General features: G+C 47.2%; 2 protein-coding genes across 3 annotated transcripts in view; both read right to left on the bottom strand.

Annotated features, from left to right (window-relative positions):
• cnnm3 (cyclin and CBS domain divalent metal cation transport mediator 3) overlaps nt 1–4,764 on the bottom strand; it is an 11,262-nt gene extending 6,498 nt beyond the window's left edge. Inside the window, exons 1-8 of the mRNA XM_029515177.1 lie at nt 4,071–4,764; nt 3,654–3,988; nt 2,769–2,945; nt 2,182–2,339; nt 1,579–1,722; nt 1,330–1,488; nt 617–786; nt 331–427 (exon numbers count right to left, since the gene is read on the bottom strand). Of these exons, the coding sequence (XP_029371037.1) occupies nt 331–427; nt 617–786; nt 1,330–1,488; nt 1,579–1,722; nt 2,182–2,339; nt 2,769–2,945; nt 3,654–3,988; nt 4,071–4,757 (1,927 nt within the window). The 5' untranslated portion in view covers nt 4,758–4,764. The remainder of the gene's footprint in view (nt 1–330; nt 428–616; nt 787–1,329; nt 1,489–1,578; nt 1,723–2,181; nt 2,340–2,768; nt 2,946–3,653; nt 3,989–4,070) is intronic.
• Nucleotides 4,765–8,791: 4,027 nt separating this feature from the next.
• On the bottom strand, nt 8,792–17,422 carry LOC115051927 (metal transporter CNNM4). 2 transcript variants are annotated; one of them, XM_029515722.1, is made up of 7 exons: nt 15,933–17,422; nt 15,156–15,299; nt 14,742–14,876; nt 14,461–14,630; nt 13,037–13,133; nt 10,738–10,913; nt 8,792–10,185 (listed from the first exon to the last, which is right to left on the bottom strand). In XM_029515722.1, exons 1-7 carry the CDS (start codon nt 17,419–17,421, stop codon nt 9,664–9,666), a joined length of 2,733 nt encoding a protein of 910 aa, XP_029371582.1. In that variant the 5' UTR covers nt 17,422; the 3' UTR covers nt 8,792–9,663. The 2 variants fall into 2 exon arrangements, with proteins under 2 accessions (XP_029371582.1, XP_029371583.1); XM_029515723.1 differs by having other exon boundaries at nt 10,738–10,924; nt 13,051–13,133.
• Nucleotides 17,423–18,094: the final 672 nt, after the last annotated feature.

Here is an 18,094-nt window from a genome sequence, read left to right as displayed (position 1 = left end):
CTAAATCTGGGGGCATTTAATTTATTTAACTGGAAGTAAATCTTCATAAACTGCTTTTATTCATTTACAACTGTGATAATAATCATTGATCTGTGACTGAAAACATGAAAAGGTTCATAAATAAAGCTCGCATGAAGAAAATATGAATCAAAATCTTTTGAGATTCTGTTTTTATTTTGTCTAACAGAAAAAAAATGTATTTTTTAAAAATTCCTGTCTTAATTTTTTTTTTTAATTTCCTATTTCCTGTCTTGTCTCACCTGAGTTCAGATTTGTTTCACTGTTAAATCGCCGTGATCTTGTGTTTTTGTTATGATGATCTGATCTCACCTGAAGATGGCAGCGTCAGGGCAGAGACGCCGTAGTACGTAAACGCTCCATTTTCAAACTTCAGCCCCTCTTTTCCAATCTCCACCTCCACACGGCCCTGACAACAAACAAAGACTTTCACTACCTTGAGGCCATGTGAACCTTAGAGTTGATCAATTTTAACGAAAAATGTTGTCAACATTTCCTTTGTGGAGTTTGTAATTGTCCTTTTATATGACTGTTAATTGTTTTCAAAAACAAAATGATGAATCATCAGTGAATGCATCCAGTGAGCTGCAGCTCCAACCTGCAGCAGGAGGATGAAATAGTCCACCGGGTGGTTGCGGGTGTACAGATAGTGACCCGGGCTCAGGCGGTTACTGGGGTCAAAGTGCACTTCCTGGTTGACACTGGGGTGACGGAGGAGGTGGAACAGGACCTTCTCTGACACCCGTCCAGGGCTGAAGTGCTCCACCTCTGTAAGGGTCAAAGGTCAGACACTCAGACAGTGGACCAAACACAACCAAGCGGACCTCAAGTAACTTGCAGCTTTAATTCCGAGTCAGTGTGTTTGTTCACTTTTAGAATCATTTCATTTAAAAGCAGCATCAGTAACGTGCAGTAGTGTGCATGTCAGTGATGGATTAAAAATGTTTTCAGGTCAAATGAACTGACAGTAAATGTTTGGCTGAAAGATAAACGACAGGAATATAATCATTACACCTGCTGTGTTAAACCGTCACACATTCACTGAGAACGTGATGTAAAGTCGTCCATCTTTCCACTCTGTCACAAACATACAGAAAGGGTCAGAGGTCAAATCCTGGAGGTCGGTCTTTATTAGCCTGACTTCTGAGATTCTGTTTCAAACTAACAGACGAAACCTTAAAATGTTTCATTGTTTATGTGGAAAACTCTTTTTGTGCAACTGAGACCGAGACTTTATTTCATTTAAGTTGAAGTTGACCTCACACACACACACACACACACACACACACACACACACACACACACACACACCTCTGGACAGGAAGCGGTGTGTTGCCAGCAGCAGCTGTGGCGATGTTCGGATCTTGGGTTCCCCCTCAGGAGGCTTGAACAGAGAAAACTCCTCGTGGACGCTGCGAGGCTCCAGAGGAATCTCCAGCTGAGGGAGCGGCCGTTTCACCTTCCTGTCCACTAACAAGGGAAAGGGGGGGGGGTCAAAGGTCGCAGCCTTTAGCAAAGACACCAGATGCTGAACCAAAAAGCCCGTTCACGAAGACTCACAGTAGCCGTCGGACTCGTCCAGGATCTCCGACTTGATGATCTCCTCGATGACGTCCTCCAGGGTGACCAATCCCAGCACCTCGTAGAACGGATCCCCCTCCCCCTCGTTGTTCACCTTCTGGACGATGGCCATGTGAGAGTTACCTGGTACAAGCCAAAGGGTCAGAGGTCAAATCCTAGTGGTCTTTCTTCATTACAAAGTAGCAGTTACACATCCATAGAGTTTCATTTTTATTTGACATGAAGCCGGCTGTACAAAACAGCTCAAGTCTGAGTCAAACTTTACCAAAAATAGATAATAATAATAAAATAAACGTAATAAATCATTTAAATGTGAACACACCTATGTGACACTTTAAATTTCAGACTCAGTCATCGAATGCCGTTATTAATTTTTATGGATGATAACAATTAATTGATCTCCTTGGAAATAAAAGAAAATAAATAGCTTCATACATTTATAATAACTCAACTAAGAATTCTGAAGTTTTCAAGTTTTATCCAGAATCAAATCAAATCAAGCCAGTGGCAGCTATCTGTGCATCCACGTCTACAGCACAGCCAGGAAGTCCTGGCAGCTGATCCACGTTGACCACAGCTCACCTTTCTTGAACTCCTCCAGCATGGCGTCCAGCTTGGTGTCGTTGAAGACAAAGTGCAGTGGGTGGTTGTAGAACTTGGTGATAGTCGTCATGGGGGTGCAGTCGTCCGGGTCCACCAGAGCCAGATCCTTCACGTACAGGATTTCCACAATGTTGGACCTGAAAAATAAAGCCACATGTTGAGCACCAGACTACAAATAAATGTGATTTGATTTGATAACTGACTTCTTACTACCATGTACATAGTACAGTGAATTATTTGCTACATGAAAATATTTTCATTTTCAACCTAATCGATGTATCTGACAGTTGTTTATCTTTAAATAATCAACTGCTTGTTTGGCATGTAGAAACAGAATATGGTGAAAGATTTCCCTTATTATCCTCACAGGTCGGCATATTTAACAGTCAAACTTTAGAAACTAATAAATGTTCACATTTGAGGAGGTGAAACAACAATTTCTGCTTAAAAAAAGATAATAAATCATAAATCACTAAACTGATAAACTCCTTATTTCAGCCGGAGTTTCCACGAAGCTTTTTGTTTATTTACAGCACAAAGGTTTGAGGAACTGCTGACGTTCCCACCTCTCCTCCTCGTAAATGGGCACCCTGGTGTATCCGCTCTGCATGATCTCAGACATGGTGGAGAAGTCGAGCACGGCCGAGCTGGGCAGCATGAAGCAGTCCTTCAGGGGGGTCAGGATGTCCTCCACCGTCTTAATGCGCAGCATCCCGCGGCTGAACTCCTCCTTTACAAACTCACTGCACAGACAACAACAACAACAACACACGGGCATCAGCTGAGTCGAAAGGACAGCCCTGAAAATAAATACACAGCTAATTTTATCTACATGAACGCAAAGCATGAAATTATTAACTAATATGTGCTTCATTACATATGATACAATTTTAGTTAAAAAAGAAAGGAAAATTTTAAAGCTGCTGGTGATCTTCAATTCAGTATTAATTACCATTCAGATCAAGAAAACAATATGTTTATATCAAATAAAATTAATGTAGCCCTTATTCCAAAAATGTACACGTGCACATGCACAGCTGGCTGTAAAACTGTAAAGCTACAAAAATACAGTTTATAAGGAACATTTGTGAAGAGGAACTTTGGGGAGACGGCTGTCATCAGCTCCATTTGTTGCTGTCTTTTGTGTGAATTCACTGAAACTTAATTCATTAATTGGCCGACTTGGCACAGTTAAGGTCACGTGATGTTCATTGTACCCTAACCAGCCAAATCACAACACACCACACAACAGTGCGTTTCTGTCCCACTGCAGAAAGCTTCAGGAAGAATATTAGAAAATAAATCAGCAAAACTGTTGAAATGTGATTAACCTTTTCCAGTCTATTTCATGTTTTTCTTCATTATTTCTGATCAAACAGTCAAACAGATCTTCAGTTAAATATGAAACAGTATTCCTGCAGCTGAAGCTGCTGCCGCTGACCTCAGTTTACCTGTAAGGGTCGTTCACACTGGTGCGGATCATCTCCATCGCCCTCTCCCTGATCCCACAGGTGCTGATGTCCCTCCTCAGGGCCAGGTCCAGGATCAGGCCCAGAGGGCAGGACAGGGGACAGGTGAGCACCAGACAGACCTGGGCCAGCCAGGTCAGAGAGGGCGCCAGCTGGAAGCCGTAACCGGAGCAGATGATGTGAGGAACCAGCTCAGCCAGGAAGAAGATGAAGAAGCCGCAGGTGAAGACGGCGGAGAGGATGGAGCCCAGGGCCCGGAACAGGAGCACCCCCAGGGCCGAGTGTCCCAGGGCGCACAGGAACAGCAGGGAGCAGGTCTGGGGTGGAGACAGGGCGGAGGACACGGGTCAGGGACCGGACCACGGTCCTCCTGCAGCCTCCCTTTCTGCAGAAACTTACCAGGAAGTTCCCCCTCCTCCTGACCGGCTCCAGGCGCTTGGCCGCCCGCTTCTCCTCCTCGGACCCGCAGCTGTGGAGGACGTAGAGCTCCACCGGGTCCAGCCACAGCAGGCTCAGGTTCACGGTCCTCAGCAGCCCGCAGACCAGCAGCATCAGCACGACCAGCAGGACCAGCCCCCAGGACGGGATGTGGTCCGCCGGCAGCGGCCCCTCGTCGGGGCCGACCCGCAGCCGGTCCGGGCCCACGGACGTCCATTCGGCCCCGTTCAGCACGCACAGGTGGTAGTCGGTCCACCGGCCGCCCTGCCGGACCTCCACGGTGATCAGCCCGCTGTGCTGCTCGTCCGGGACGAGCTGCCCCGTCACCTGGAAGGCGGACTCCCGGCGGCGGGACTCCTGCTCGCACGGGTCCGGAGCGGGGCCGACCCCCGCCGCCTCCCCGCCAGCTTCCCCCGCGAAGGCCACCGAGGGCCAGCTCCCATTCAGACCAGCCCCGAACAGCCGGAGCCGGAACGTGGCTCCTTCTGGCGCCGAGATGATCCGGCCCTTCATGCACACCGGCCGGGCCGGGTCCTCCAGTCTCAGCCCGAGGACCGGCGGGGCTCCCTGGCCGTCGGCGCCGTACCCGATCCCGCAGAACGACACTATCATCAACAGGAACCGAAGACCTGCCAAGCTGGCCACCATATTGGAATTGGTCAGCTTGGCTCCGCGCGGGTCATGTGACTCCAGCTCCCCGCAGTGGCCCCGCCCACCGACCGAGCGAACGCGAAACTGTTCCGTGTGCGGCGGCCATTTTGGATCCGCGCACATTCACGCGCGGGAACCGCCGTCCATTCCGGGTCCCCTCCTTCTGTTCCGGGGTGTGACCTCACAGCCAATGGAAGGAGAGACAACAAGGAGGAGGCCCCGCCCATCTTTGTTTTCATAACAAGTCGTTCATCACCAGGAGCCTCATGACGTCATGTGACTTTAACCTTGAAGGAAAATTTCAACTTTGAACTCAGAATTTGGGGTCAAAGGTCAGTGGAAAAGTGGAAATTTAAAACTCCCAAAGTTTTTTTTTTTTTTTTACAGAAGTTATATTTTTATATTATACAAAGTAAGACTAACTGAACTGCAACCGTGAATACACAACTGTATCTTATGTATGTTAGACAAATGTTGTACAGTACATATACCAAAAACACCTGCAGACTCAGCTGAATCAACACAGATTTTCTGTAGAGAAATATATCTCAGCTTTATTAACCTCTTGTGTTCGTTCAAATGCCTCACATGATGTTATATAAAATAGTTTGTACACATTGCTTTAACTTTTATAACTTTAAATCTCTGCTCATCCAAAAAAAGAAATATGAATAAGTCAGACATGTCTGAACATTAAAACCCATCAAACAGGAGCAGGACTCCGTTTCACTCCTGCCTGGATCTTTACTGTCGACTATTTTTATATTCCAGGCTTTAAAATCATCTCAAATCTGCTCTGCACCTCTCAGAACTTTAAACATACTGACTTATTATCGCTCATGTGCAAAGAAATTCAAACCTGAACATGTCAAATCAAAACAGACGATGAATGGTACACAGTGTGGAAAAGTCACTGGCCCGAGAAACTAGCCCAGAAAATATTTAACCTCCATACAGGTCTAATCATCACCCCGCCGCTCAGCTGAAAACAACACCACGGGAAACCCGATAAGTCCAGCCCGTTAGAGAACAATAAAAACAGCTCAGCCGGTTTGGACTGAAGGAATTCCAATACGTTTGAGCGGCGGGAGTGGAGTCAGGAAAAAGGTTGGATGAAAAAAATATGAGAAATAGGAGGAAACAAGTGAAGTACAGGATGATGGTGGATGCAGACGGGATGAAGTAAAGCAAAAGTTATCACATCTAATGAGAAACCAATACAAAGGAGGAGTGAGTGAATTTCTGAGGTGGACTCTTGAGATGTTTATTGCTACGTGAGGTCCCTCATAAAACAACAGAAAGTTAAGATGACACCATCTCATCATAAATAGAGTGATTTTCTTCTACATTTTCTCTCAGCATCAAACAAATGCCCGAGTTTTTACAGGAATATCACACAAACAGCAGTCAGAACCGAACACAGTGTTTCTGGATAAAAGAGCTGTGTCTCACAGCCGGAAGCCCGTTTCACAGAACCAAAAAAAAAAAACAAAACAAAACAAAAAAACAATAAATACAATATTACTAAGAAGAAAATTAGCTTTTCACATTTTCACCTTTCCCAGTACACAAACTGGTAGCCACACAGCCAACCAGCAGCTTCACTGGAAGCCGATTGCTACATGAGACCTATATGAACCAGCAGGCAGGTCTAAGCTGTCCTCAGTTACAGTTTAAGGCTGTCGACTGCTGTGTTCGATCAGCAGGCTTTCACCTCCACGCCCCCGTTCATGTGCACCGTGTCTGCTCTTCTGTGGTCATTTCCTAAAGTATAAATAAATGTGATAGAGCTCCTTCTCCACAGTGAAAAAGAACCGCCAGCATCGTGCTTTTGGCACCAACAGAGACTCTGCTCCAATCAGCATCAATGTAAAAACAACACTCCGATTAAACCTGCTCCTTTCGTTGGTGCACAAACAGCTGGCAGTATCCACCCTTTTCTAAATTTTGTTCCTCCTCAGAAACATAAAAAAAGTAGAGAAAGTCGGCTGGCAGTGGAAAAGGGTGAACTCAGGCAGACCCAAAAGTTTTGGTAGAAAAGTTTTAAAAAATCAAGTATTAAAAGGAGACGCTGACAGTGACAGCTAAGACTCAAACCAAAACGGAGCAGTTTGGGCTTTAGTGGTTTACTCCATCTGTACTTTAATTAAAGACCACAAACCAGCAGACACACACTGCCCCAGGGGCTGTTGGGTTGGTGGGGCAGGAGCCTGATTTGCCCCGGTTGGTAATGGAACCTGTGATGGCGTCACTTCAGAAATCATCCCACAAAAGAAGAAATGCTTTGGAATATTCACGTTTTCAGACTTAATACTACGTAACTCACAAATGTTAAAGTGTTTCAAATCAGTGCTAGCTTATACAATGAGTATCTTTTCAAATAAATATCTTCCACTATCAACAAAATTATTCACCTTGACGGTCATTTAAATCATCTGAGGGTCACTGCATACAAACAGGTAGATTACATGCTAGCAGCTGTAACATGTCAGCTCAGCCTTTATGAGGCCTGAGCCGCTTTTTAATCTCTTAATCTGTCCATCTTCAAACAAACGTCCTCCGTCTGCACACATTAAAATGTTTTTCACATGCTGTCAAGTGTCACGTATGTGAATGAATCCCTGCTTTGAACACGCAAACACACACACACACACACACACACACACACACACACACGTACAGAAACACAGATTGGAAGTAGTCCCAGAATAAAACAGTTAACATCTCTGTGGAGACTGGATGTGGAATGTTTGTTGTCCATTAAAAGTCGTTGTGCTGTACGTTTTCCCAAAGTGTTAACCTGAAGTTCAGGAGTCAATCCTTAACCTGAACTCAAAGGTTAATAATTACATGTGTGAAACTGTCAGTCTGGGGAAATGGACTCGATGCCGTCCTCATATCTGTCTCCCTACTCCAGTGGCCTCAAGGTCATTAACACAAAATATGTAAAAATGATAAGTTATGTAATTAATGTGAAAGGTCCACAGGTAGACCTCCATCTGGTCTCTGATCCTGGATCAGGTCCAGGTTTTATATTAATCCAGTTAAAGTCTCAGAGAAACCCTCACAGTCTAGAGTCAGAACCTGAACCTTAGAACCAGCCGTCAGGACTTCTGGGACTTTGTGATGTCACAAAAGGCGGGCCATTTCCCTTCCTGAGTGCCTTTATGCTAAAATAAACTAAGTTTAACTGAGCTGACAGTCTCTAGACATAAGAGTGGTGTCAGTCTTCCCAGAAAAGAGAAAACATATTTTCCAAAATCTGGACCCTCAAGGAAATTTAAGTTTACATGAAGTTCAAATGCTGTAAATCAGAATGTGATTAGCTTAGCTTAGCATAAAAACACACATAATATCCTGTTTACTCTGAAAATAGTAAACAGAAATATGAAAACAACAAAGTCTGCTTTTATGGTTCAGACACAACTCTACACAAACAAAAAAACATGTTTCACTGAGTTTTACAGCTTCTCTTTTACACCTTTCAATAAAACCAGTCAGTGTGCTAAGCTAAGCTAACTGTCTGCTGGCTTCAGCTCCAACTTCTCATCTAACGCTCAACATGAAAGTGAACAAAACTTTCCAAAGTACGAGCCAAAGAACTGCTCCATTATATAAAACAACAGACGGTGAGAGTCATTTCCCTCCTCAGGTCACTTCCATTCACTCAAACTTTTAGCTTTGACAAACTAACTCAGAGGAGACAAACAAAAATAAAACTAATAATAATAATAATAATAATAATAACAAAAAAAAAGTCCAGTGTCATTTCCAGCCAAACGTTTTTGACATCAGCTTCAGTAAAGAAACGACTTCAGCTCCTCTTTGGTCGTCTGTTCGCGTCTCGATGTTCTGAAGCTTCACAGTGACGGAGATGAATAAAAGTGTCTGTGCAGCTTAATCTGCAGCATTCTCACCAAAAGACTAGTCTAAGTTCTACAATACAAAACAGCTGACTGAACGTCAAATAAATATGAAATAAATATTGAGCAAAATAAATATTTTAGTTTAATATCCGTCTTGGTAATGAAATAACTGAAAACATACCCTGCCTCAGACAGGAGGTAGGCCACAACAAAGTCCACCTTCACAGCACTGACAGAGACTTAAAGGACCTAGCCTCATTAACTAATATTCCTGTTGACTGTTTACGACGCATGCTGCAGAAATTAAAAATTAGTTTTTCCAATTTTAGTATTAAATCCATATAAAAATCTGTTCTAGTCACGAATAATTACAATCTTCTTCTCATTTAAGGTTCCACTTCAATTGAAGCAGAATTTAGAGACGTCTTTAAATCGTATCGTGTTTAAATTCTGTCATCACAACTAAAAGTGAAGTGAGTGATCAAGTGAGCTTGATGCCATGTCTCTAATTTAGGTTGTGTTCACTCACATTTAAAATTTCTTTGGTTTTAGTCAGAAACTTTGTGGGGTTCGTTAAAGGAAGCCTCATTCGTCACTCTTTTCTCAGGCAGCAAGAGAGTGTTTACTGAAACACAAACATGTTGGCCAGATGCATCTTTATGACGTTTAAAGTTTCAAGGACAAAAGTTTGTGTGAAGAAACTATGTGTGTTGTTGTAATTTGGGTGAACTGATTATTGCGCCCCACACACACACACACACACACACACACACACACCTGTCTACGTGTTTAATCATACTCACATGTTCCCTGTTCTTCCTCTTTGTTTCTAATCTAGATCTTTTTCAGTTTTTTTTTTCTTTTTTTGTTTGTTTGTTTGTTTTTTGGGGGTGGGGGGGTCATGCGGGGGGGGGGGGGGTGGGGGGGCTCAGTTAAGTTCAGGAGACCACAGCAAACAGGAAACAGGAAGAGGAAGTACTGCCAGTGCGTGAGTGCAAAGATATTTGAACGCCTCCTGGGCAGCGGCCTCAGATTCGTTAGATGGTGCTTTCAGTGTGAGCGTGACTGATGGCGTGCACGTGGGGGTGGGGGTGGCTGGGCCGGCGGGGTCCCACACAGTTCTGCTGCTCACTGAGCAGAGTGGCGGTCTCCCCCGGCCCGTTCTCGGGGCCGGCAGACGTCGGGGACTTGGTGGACAGAATGGGATGGGGGTTGAACGGCGTCGTACTCATGGAGGATGGCGGGGTTTGGGAGAGAGAGGTGTGGTTGCTTGGAGGGGGGGTGGCTTGCGGCAGAGACTGGCTCGGCCTGCGGCTAGAGGAAGAGGAGGAGGTGGTGGTGGGCAGGGTGGTGCGGCTGCTCGGTGGCGTTGGCTGAGTTTTGGAAGGCGGGCGCCTTGCAGGGGGCGTGGCCAGCGGCAGTGGAGTGCGAGTCCCTGGTGGCGTCACGGGGGGCAAAGAGACAGAGGTGTCCAGACGAGTATGGCTCCCCTCCGGAGACTGTGGCGTGCTGTCCAGCCTGGACGCCAGGAGGCCGTTCTGGTACTGAGCACGAGTCACCTGAGGGGCGGGGCAACATCGAGAGTCAGACACAGCAACAGACAGTGAACTCATCGCGGACTGTCAGCCATCTTGGTTTATTGAAATCCGGAGGAGAAGGTGGATGTGACCTGCTCTGTACTCTATCCTGATTGGGTGGTGCACTCTGTCAGTCACACATCATGTTGTGTCGAAGACTTGAAACTAGAAACGGACACCATAAACTCATCAGGAAAAAGCAGAATAACCACAGAAAAGTTCCTCTCATGTGTTTGGGTCCTTTCTGTCTTTATCTGATCAGGAGTTCTGCTCAGTAATGAAGAAAAATCAGCTCCAAATATCTGATTGTCTTTATTCTGTCAGAAACATTCAGGACTGATCCAGAGACTCTGATTGGCTGTGACATCACTCACCGGAGCCAATAGGAGCGTCTGATGTAGAGACGTGACTCTAGACGTCACTGTCAAAGATGGAGGATGACAATGGACGGATAAACACACAGAAGGAGTCAGAGAGTCAGACTGATCCAGATCTGATCAGCTGATTCTGTTTAAGGAGGAAACAGGAAGTTACCTTGACGAACTGTAGATCTGTGAGTGCTCGAACGCAGAAGTCCGGTACGTACTGGAAGGGAGTTCCTGGAATCTGAGTGTTGCTCCCACAGACGGAGGCGCTCTCTGGAGCGCGCTCAGTGCAGCTCAGCGACGCTGAGCGGTTGAGGTTGCCGCCATGTGACGGAGAACGGAACTCTGGGATTGAGAGAGAGAGAGAGAGAGAGAGACCGAGTGAGCGAGAGGGTGAGGGTGTAAAGGAAGAGAGGATGATACACAAACAACCGACAACAGGAGACACACAAAGAAACGGAGAAGTGATGTGAAACAACACAAGTGTCAGGAAACAGAGTGAGACACGTTAACACACTGCAACACAAACACACACATTAATGTTAACGGCTGAGTGGCGGTGCAGAGAGCAGAGACAAACATGCCATGTGTCGAGGCAAAGAGTGCCGTTTGACCGTCTTCTGGTCGAGCGCTGTCATTGGTTGGTTTTAGTGATGTCATGGAGGCGGTGAAAGCATCATTGTTGGCCATCTTAGAAGGGGAGGAGGGGGTGTGGTGTGAGAGGAGGGTGACGTCAGTGATGATCAGAGCACGCCGGTTTAATGTTGTACGGAAGCACGTTTGTGCCAAAAGGAATAGTGCGACATTTTGAGACGTGAGCTTGATGGTTTTCCTGCTGGGAGTCAGACGAGGAGACTGATGCTACCTTACCACTTAATTAGCTTAGCTTAGCATAAAGGCTGAACGTAAGATCAAAAGTGGATTTGAATACATTTTAAATCGCGCTGGAAGATGTTTTTAAACTTTATGCTAAGCTAAGATAACTGTAGCTTAGAGAGGTGCCATTCTTCTCAACCAGCTCCTGGAAAGAAAGAAACAGAAGAAGCTTGTTTCTCAAATTGACGAACTATTCCTTCATCCCAAAGGTCAAAGGTCAGATGGTCTGACCACAGATCAGTGGGCAGAGAAGGGAACAGGATTACAGATTAAGAGCATCCAGAGTCCTGTCCAGCAAGACCGTCCCAAAGGTGACACCTGCCGGCTGAAGAATCAGATGTTTTATAAACTGTTGTAGGAAAAATATCTATTCAGTTTGTTTAATATTTATTTTTCCTTTTCTAGGTTTGTTTCCTCAAAATATATACTTTTTTCCTGGTCAACCAAGTAACAATACTCACCCAAGCCGTTGCTTTTTTTTTTCTGTCTGACTGAGGTCAAAGGTCAAACTAAAGGGCTAAAATCTGTTTCATTCATTTTGATAAATGCTGAATCTCTTTACTTCCTGTCACCTGGATCTCAGACTACAGGTCTGGACTTGCTGAATTGGAACTCTGAAGATGATGAAACAAAAAGGAAATGGTAAGATTTTGAAAGAGGAATGCCCTCCCTCCCTCCCCCCCCCCTCCTCCGACCCATGCGAGTGTTTACCTGGGAAACGAGAGAACAGAGAAAACCTCTTAAGAGAGAGGCGTCTCGGTGGGGGGGACGCCACTGACGGGGAGAGAGGAGGGGTGACGGCTGAGAGGGGAGGGGGCAGAGAGAGAGAAATGAGCTGGTTCATTTGTGAGAAATCAAATTCCTGCTTAGCAGCTGATTCGTCCCATCGGCCAAGAAAACGTTGTGAGTTCACGGTAAAGTTTAAAGAGCTGGACGCCCGAATCAGAAAACAGTCCTGGAAAAAAGATGGAGAAGTGTCCGACGGACAGCTGGACATGTGGAATTCTCCTTTAACGGATTAATGAAGATTTATTTTTTGGAAACACGTCACGAGCCTGCCTCATTATTTTATGATCTTCACAGACCATCAAATACAACAAACGTGTGACTGTGATGCATCTTATTTCAGTTTCAGGACAGAGTTAGTAAAGTTTCCAGAACTAATAGCAAGAAGTTACGTTTTTCTTTGGCATGATGTTTGACATAAATATCTGAATGTGAACATGAAGCCCAGAGAGTGACACAGAACAGAGCCACACACACACACACACACACACACACACACACACACTCCTCCATCCCTGAGTTAACTGTGCATCATCAGAGGGAAACAGCCTCTTATGTAACTATGTGTTTGTAACTGGACCAAATTAGAAATTAGCACGGCCATTTTTATCCATAATGCAGCAGTCTTCCGCTGAACAGAGGAAGTGGTTAGTTTTGTTAATCTGTGCTTTCAAAATAAAACACAATATTCTCACTAATCTACTGCCCTGGTTGAAAATAACAGATTTTTTCTTGTATTTATTGTGTTCATAATGTGCGTCTGTGTGTGTGTGTGTGTGTGTGTGTGTGTGTGCGTACTGTCTTACCCAGTGAAGGTGCACTTAGAGCCATGACTCCATAATAAGAGAAGGGGCCCGTTTCAAACTTCATATTTTCATTTCCAGCTTCAACCTCCACTCGGCCCTGAAACACACACAGAGACATTTGATTTTAAAGGTTTATTATTGTCTGACACTCTCAGTTATATTAGTGTGTGTGTGCCTCTTTTTGTGTGTCTGTCAGGAAGCCCTGCTGTGCAAAGTTGTCTCCTGTAACACAAACACTTTGACATCACATAAATATTAGATTCAGGAGTGCAGTGTCTCTTTACCACACACACACACACACACACACACACACACACACACACACACACACACACACACACACACACACACACACACACACACACACACACACACACACGTGGAAGAGGAGCAGTCGTCTCAGGTTGCGTCCTCCTGAGTGTGTGCAGTCACTTTATCTACACCTCAGGTGTCAACAGCACAACCTCCTGTACAGACGCACAACAGCCGCCATACCCAAACATGAACGCACACTAAAAATGAACAGCGACACACACTGAGCTGAAAAACACTGTGTGTGTGTTTGTGACACCATGCAGGTAAATAAATAAATAGAACAGCTCTGGGTGTCCTGTTTGGCAAACTACAGCGGCCCAGATGGGTCAACAGCAAATCACAAGCTGTGTGTGTGTATGTGTGTCTTCCTGGTGCAACTTCTGACCGACAGTTCCTCCTCTCCTCTCCTTCCTTCCTTCACTCCCTCCTTCTCTAACACTCCTCCCCTGACTCCTCATTCCCTTGCTCCATATGCTCGTCTCCTTCCCTCATCTCCTTTTCCTCCTTCACCCTTCGATCTCCTCGACTTGTCTCATTCCTAACAGGATGTCTTAGTGAAGGTCTGGCAGAGTGAGTCCCCCAAGAAAGGAAGGAAGGAAGGAAAGAAGGAACCAAGGAAATGAAAAAGGATAGAAGGACAGAGAGGGTGATGGTTTAAATGTTCATGTTTCCTTTGCTTAAGGAGACGAGTTAGGAAGTATGGACAGAGTTGATGAGGAAATATCAGCGTTGATCATTAATGGCCAATAGATTTGATTTTCCCAGAATGCAACTGTAAACCAGGAGAAGAGGAAGTGTTTGTCACCTTCAGTCAGGCGAGTCTTAAAATGGGAGCTAATGCGACTTCAGACTGAGGCCACGACCTGAAATAAACCCGTTTAAAAGAGTTGACCGTGTAATCCAACCTGACGCCATCATGACCTTTGACCTTTTGAGACGCCACCATGCTGATGTCACAGCGGAGGAAACAGAGGGAGGAGGAAGTGAGGAGTCCTGAGGACATTTATCCAAAGACAGGAGCTGATCATCTTCACAGGAACTATCAACAGTGAAGATGAAAAATGAGAGCTGTGAATAGTGTGTCTGTGTGTGTCTGTCTTTGTGTTTACCTGCAGAATGAGGACAAAGTAGTCCACGGGTTTCCCTCTCTGGTACAGGAAGTGCAGCGGAGAGCGTTTGTCGTTGTCGATGAACTTGAGCTCCTGGATGACGTCGGGGTGTTTGAGGATCCTCAGTAAAACCTTCTCTGTGATCTGGAACGGACTGAACAGGCTCACCTCTGTGGAGGAGGGAACACATTTCCAAAGACAGATCATCATCATCAGAACATCAGATTATTAATGCGTCCGCCGTTTCTGATTGGCCACTGAGAGGACCAATCAGAGCTCACCTGTGGCCAGGAAACGATGAGCTGCCAACATGAGCTGAGGAGAAATCTTCACTTTACTGTCGCCGTCGTTTTTAAAGGCCGAGAAGTCGCGTTTGCTTTTGTTCGGGTCGACTTTCTTCCTGTTCCTGTTGTCAGCTGAATGAAGTACGGAAGGAAGGAAGGAAGGAAGGAAGGAAGGAGAGAGAGGAGGAAAGACAGGGAGGAAGAAATAATAAAAAACAGCAGGAAGAAAGAGAGAAAGAAGGAGGGAGAGAGTAAGAAGTTTTGTTGCTGATTCTGTTGGATCAATAGAATGTGATCATAAATGTATAAATAATAAATTGCCAAATGATTGGTAGTTTCAGACCCCCCCAGTCAGTCCACATGTTTACGGCCACGCCAGTCATGGCGGCCGCCCGGCAGGCGCTGACTCACTGTAAAGGTCGGACTCGTCCAGGATCTCCGACTTGATGATCTCCTCGATGACGTCCTCCAGGGTGACCAATCCCAGCACCTCGTAGAACGGATCCCCCTCCCCCTCGTTGTTCACCTTCTGGACGATGGCCAGGTGGGATTTCCCTGTGGGGGGGGGGGGGGGGGGGGGGGAGAAGGTTACAGCCGCTGCCGCCGCCGCCGCCATAAAGGCGCAGTGGGGTCACAGATCAAGGTTAATCAACAACCCCAACCCTAACCGGGTTCTCCCCCCATCATGATGTTTGATTCAGACGTGTTAAAATAGAACAGACTGGAGCTTTGTGGGGTTCTAAAGTTCTACCAAAGATTCACCAGATGATGTTCCAAAGCTCCACGTTCTCATGGGATTAAAGGACGTGCAGCTTCAGGTGCAGCGGATCAGTGCAGGAAATCTGAGCTCTGATATTCACACCTCGAATCCAACGAGTCAGATAATCAGATAATCAGCAGCTCGTTGAATCCACACAGGTGAGGCAGAGAAACAGGAAGTGTGGTTGAACAGTGTTTCCATGACAACTCAGGGATGGACGGGGGGATGGGGGGGGTGGACGGCTCTGTTCAGATGGGGGATGGGATGTTCCACTCATCAATAGTGCTGATCAACACAGTCAGGGCCTGCAGCGAGGGGCCGTGTGTGATGCTGCTGGTTTTTCATTTTTAAATGAAAACACAGCAGCTCACTGCAGGATCCATGATGATGATGGTGACACACACACACACACACACACACACACACACCTTTCTTGAACTCCTCCAGCATGGCGTCCAGCTTGGTGTCGTGGAACACGAAGTGGACCGGGTGGTTGTAGAACTTGGTGATGGTCTTCAGGGTGGTGCAGTCGTCCGGGTCCACGAAGGCCAGGTCCTTCACGTACAGGATGTCCACGATGTTGGAGCGCTCGTCGTCGTAGACCGGGATCCGGGTGTAGCCGCTCTCCATGATCTCCGACATGGTGTTGAAGTCCAGCACGGCGTCCGCCTGGATCATGAAGCAGTTGCCCACCGGCGTCATCACGTCCTCCACGGTCTTGGTCCGGAGCTCCAGGGCGCCCTGGATCATGTTGAGCTCCTCCTTCACCAGGTCGTTGTAGGGCTCCGTCACCTTCAGCATCTCCACCAGCTTCTCCCTGTTGTACACGGTGCCGATCTCCTGGCCCAGCAGGACGTCCAACAGCTTGCTGATGGGGAAGGACAGCGGGAAGGTGAGGAACATGAAGAGCTTGGTGACCTTGATGGTGTTGGCGCCCACGGCCAGCCCGTGGCGGGAGCACAGCGCCTGGGGGACGATCTCTCCGAAGATCACGATGCCCACGGTGGAGGCCACCACGGCGCCCAGCCCGGACCCGATCAGGTCGTCCAGGAGGATGGTGAGGGTGGTGTTGACCAGGACGTTGCCCAGCAGCAGCGAGCAGAGCAGGTAGTTCCCTTTGCTGCGGATGGGCTCGATCTTGCGGGCGTACCTCTTCTCCTTGTCGGTGCCGCAGCTCTGGACGATCCGGAGCTCCATGGGGTCCAGAGCCATCAGGCCCAGGTTCAGCCCGCTGAACATCCCGGACAGCACCAGCAGGCAGGAGATGAGGATGGCCTGCAGCCACAGAGGCATCAGGGGCTTCTTCTCCTCCACCACCAGCAGCCGGCCGTCGCTGCCCCCCAGCAGCACCCACCGGCCGCCGGCCGCGCTCGGCGTGCACAGCGCGTACTCCTTGCGCGGCTCGGACTTGCGCAGCGGCTTGATGTGCACGGTGACGAGCCCGGAGGTCCCGCGGCCGCTGACGTTCATGAAGGAGCGGACGTCCAGATCTTTGGTGAAATCGGCGCAGCTTCTGTCCGCCTCCTCCGCCCCGCCGCCGCTGCCGCCCCTCGCCGCCGCCTCCTCCGGGTCCTCCTCCTCCGTCACCTCGGTGAAGCGGACCAGCGTCCAGGCGGCCGGGTGGAGCTGCAGCCCGTAGAGCCGGAGCTGCACGGTGCTCTCCTCGGTCACCTGGATGACACCGTCGTCATTGGTGCCGGCGGGCTTGTCGCTCCGCTCCAGCCGCATCCCGAGCACCTGACTTCCGCCGCTCGACCCCCCACCGCCGCGTCCGCCGCCGCCGCCGCCGCCTCCGGACCCCCCCGCCGCTGCGGCAGCCGCCGCCGCCGCCGCCTCGGTCCGGCCGCCGACGGCGCTCCACAGGCAGAAGATGACGGTGAGGACGTAACCCTGCTGCCCGCTCCATTCTGCCGCCATGTTTGTTTCACCGCTCGGCGACCTGGGAGCTGACGTCACTTACTCATGTCCGAGCGGCCCCGCCCCCCCCGGCTTCTGTCATCACCGCCTACCGGACAGGGACAGGTAGAGCTAATAAACAAACACCCCCACCTTCATCATCATCATCATCATCATCAAACCTTCATCATCATCAACATCATCATCATCAAATCTTCATCATCATCATCATCATCATCAAACCTTCATCATCATCATCATCATCATCAAACCTTCATCATCATCATCATCAAACCTTCATCATCATCATCATCAAACCATCATCATCAAACCTTCATCATCATCAACATCATCATCATCAAATCTTCATCATCATCATCATCATCATCAAACCTTCATCATCATCAACATCATCATCATCATCAAATCTTCATCATCATCATCATCATCATCATCATTATCATCATCAAATCTTCATCATCAAACCTCCATCATCACCATCATCATCATCATCATCATCATCATCATAATCATCATCATCATCAAATCTTCATCATCATCATCATCAAACCTTCATCATCATCATCATCAAATCTTCATCATCATCATCATCAAACCTTCATCATCATCATCATCATCATCATCATCATCAAACCTTCATCATCATCAACATCATCATCATCATCAAATCTTC

This window comes from Echeneis naucrates, chromosome 12, assembly GCF_900963305.1.
Source record: "Echeneis naucrates chromosome 12, fEcheNa1.1, whole genome shotgun sequence".
NCBI classification, from domain to species: Eukaryota; Metazoa; Chordata; class Actinopteri; order Carangiformes; family Echeneidae; genus Echeneis; species Echeneis naucrates.
The sequence above is the reverse complement of the archived record's forward strand: the minus strand, read 5'-3'. Positions and strand labels throughout refer to the sequence as shown.

Coding starts and splice junctions, on each gene's coding strand:
- LOC115051927 (XM_029515722.1), bottom strand. CDS start 17,421: ATGGCGGCAGAATGGAGCGGGCAGCAGGGTTACGTCCTCACCGTCATC. Junction 13,134..14,460: donor ACTTTGTCCTCATTCTGCAG/GTAAACACAAAG, acceptor TGTGTGTTTCAG/GGCCGAGTGGAGGTTGAAGC. Junction 10,914..13,036: donor TCTAAGTGCACCTTCACTGG/GTAAGACAGTAC, acceptor TCTCAATCCCAG/AGTTCCGTTCTCCGTCACAT.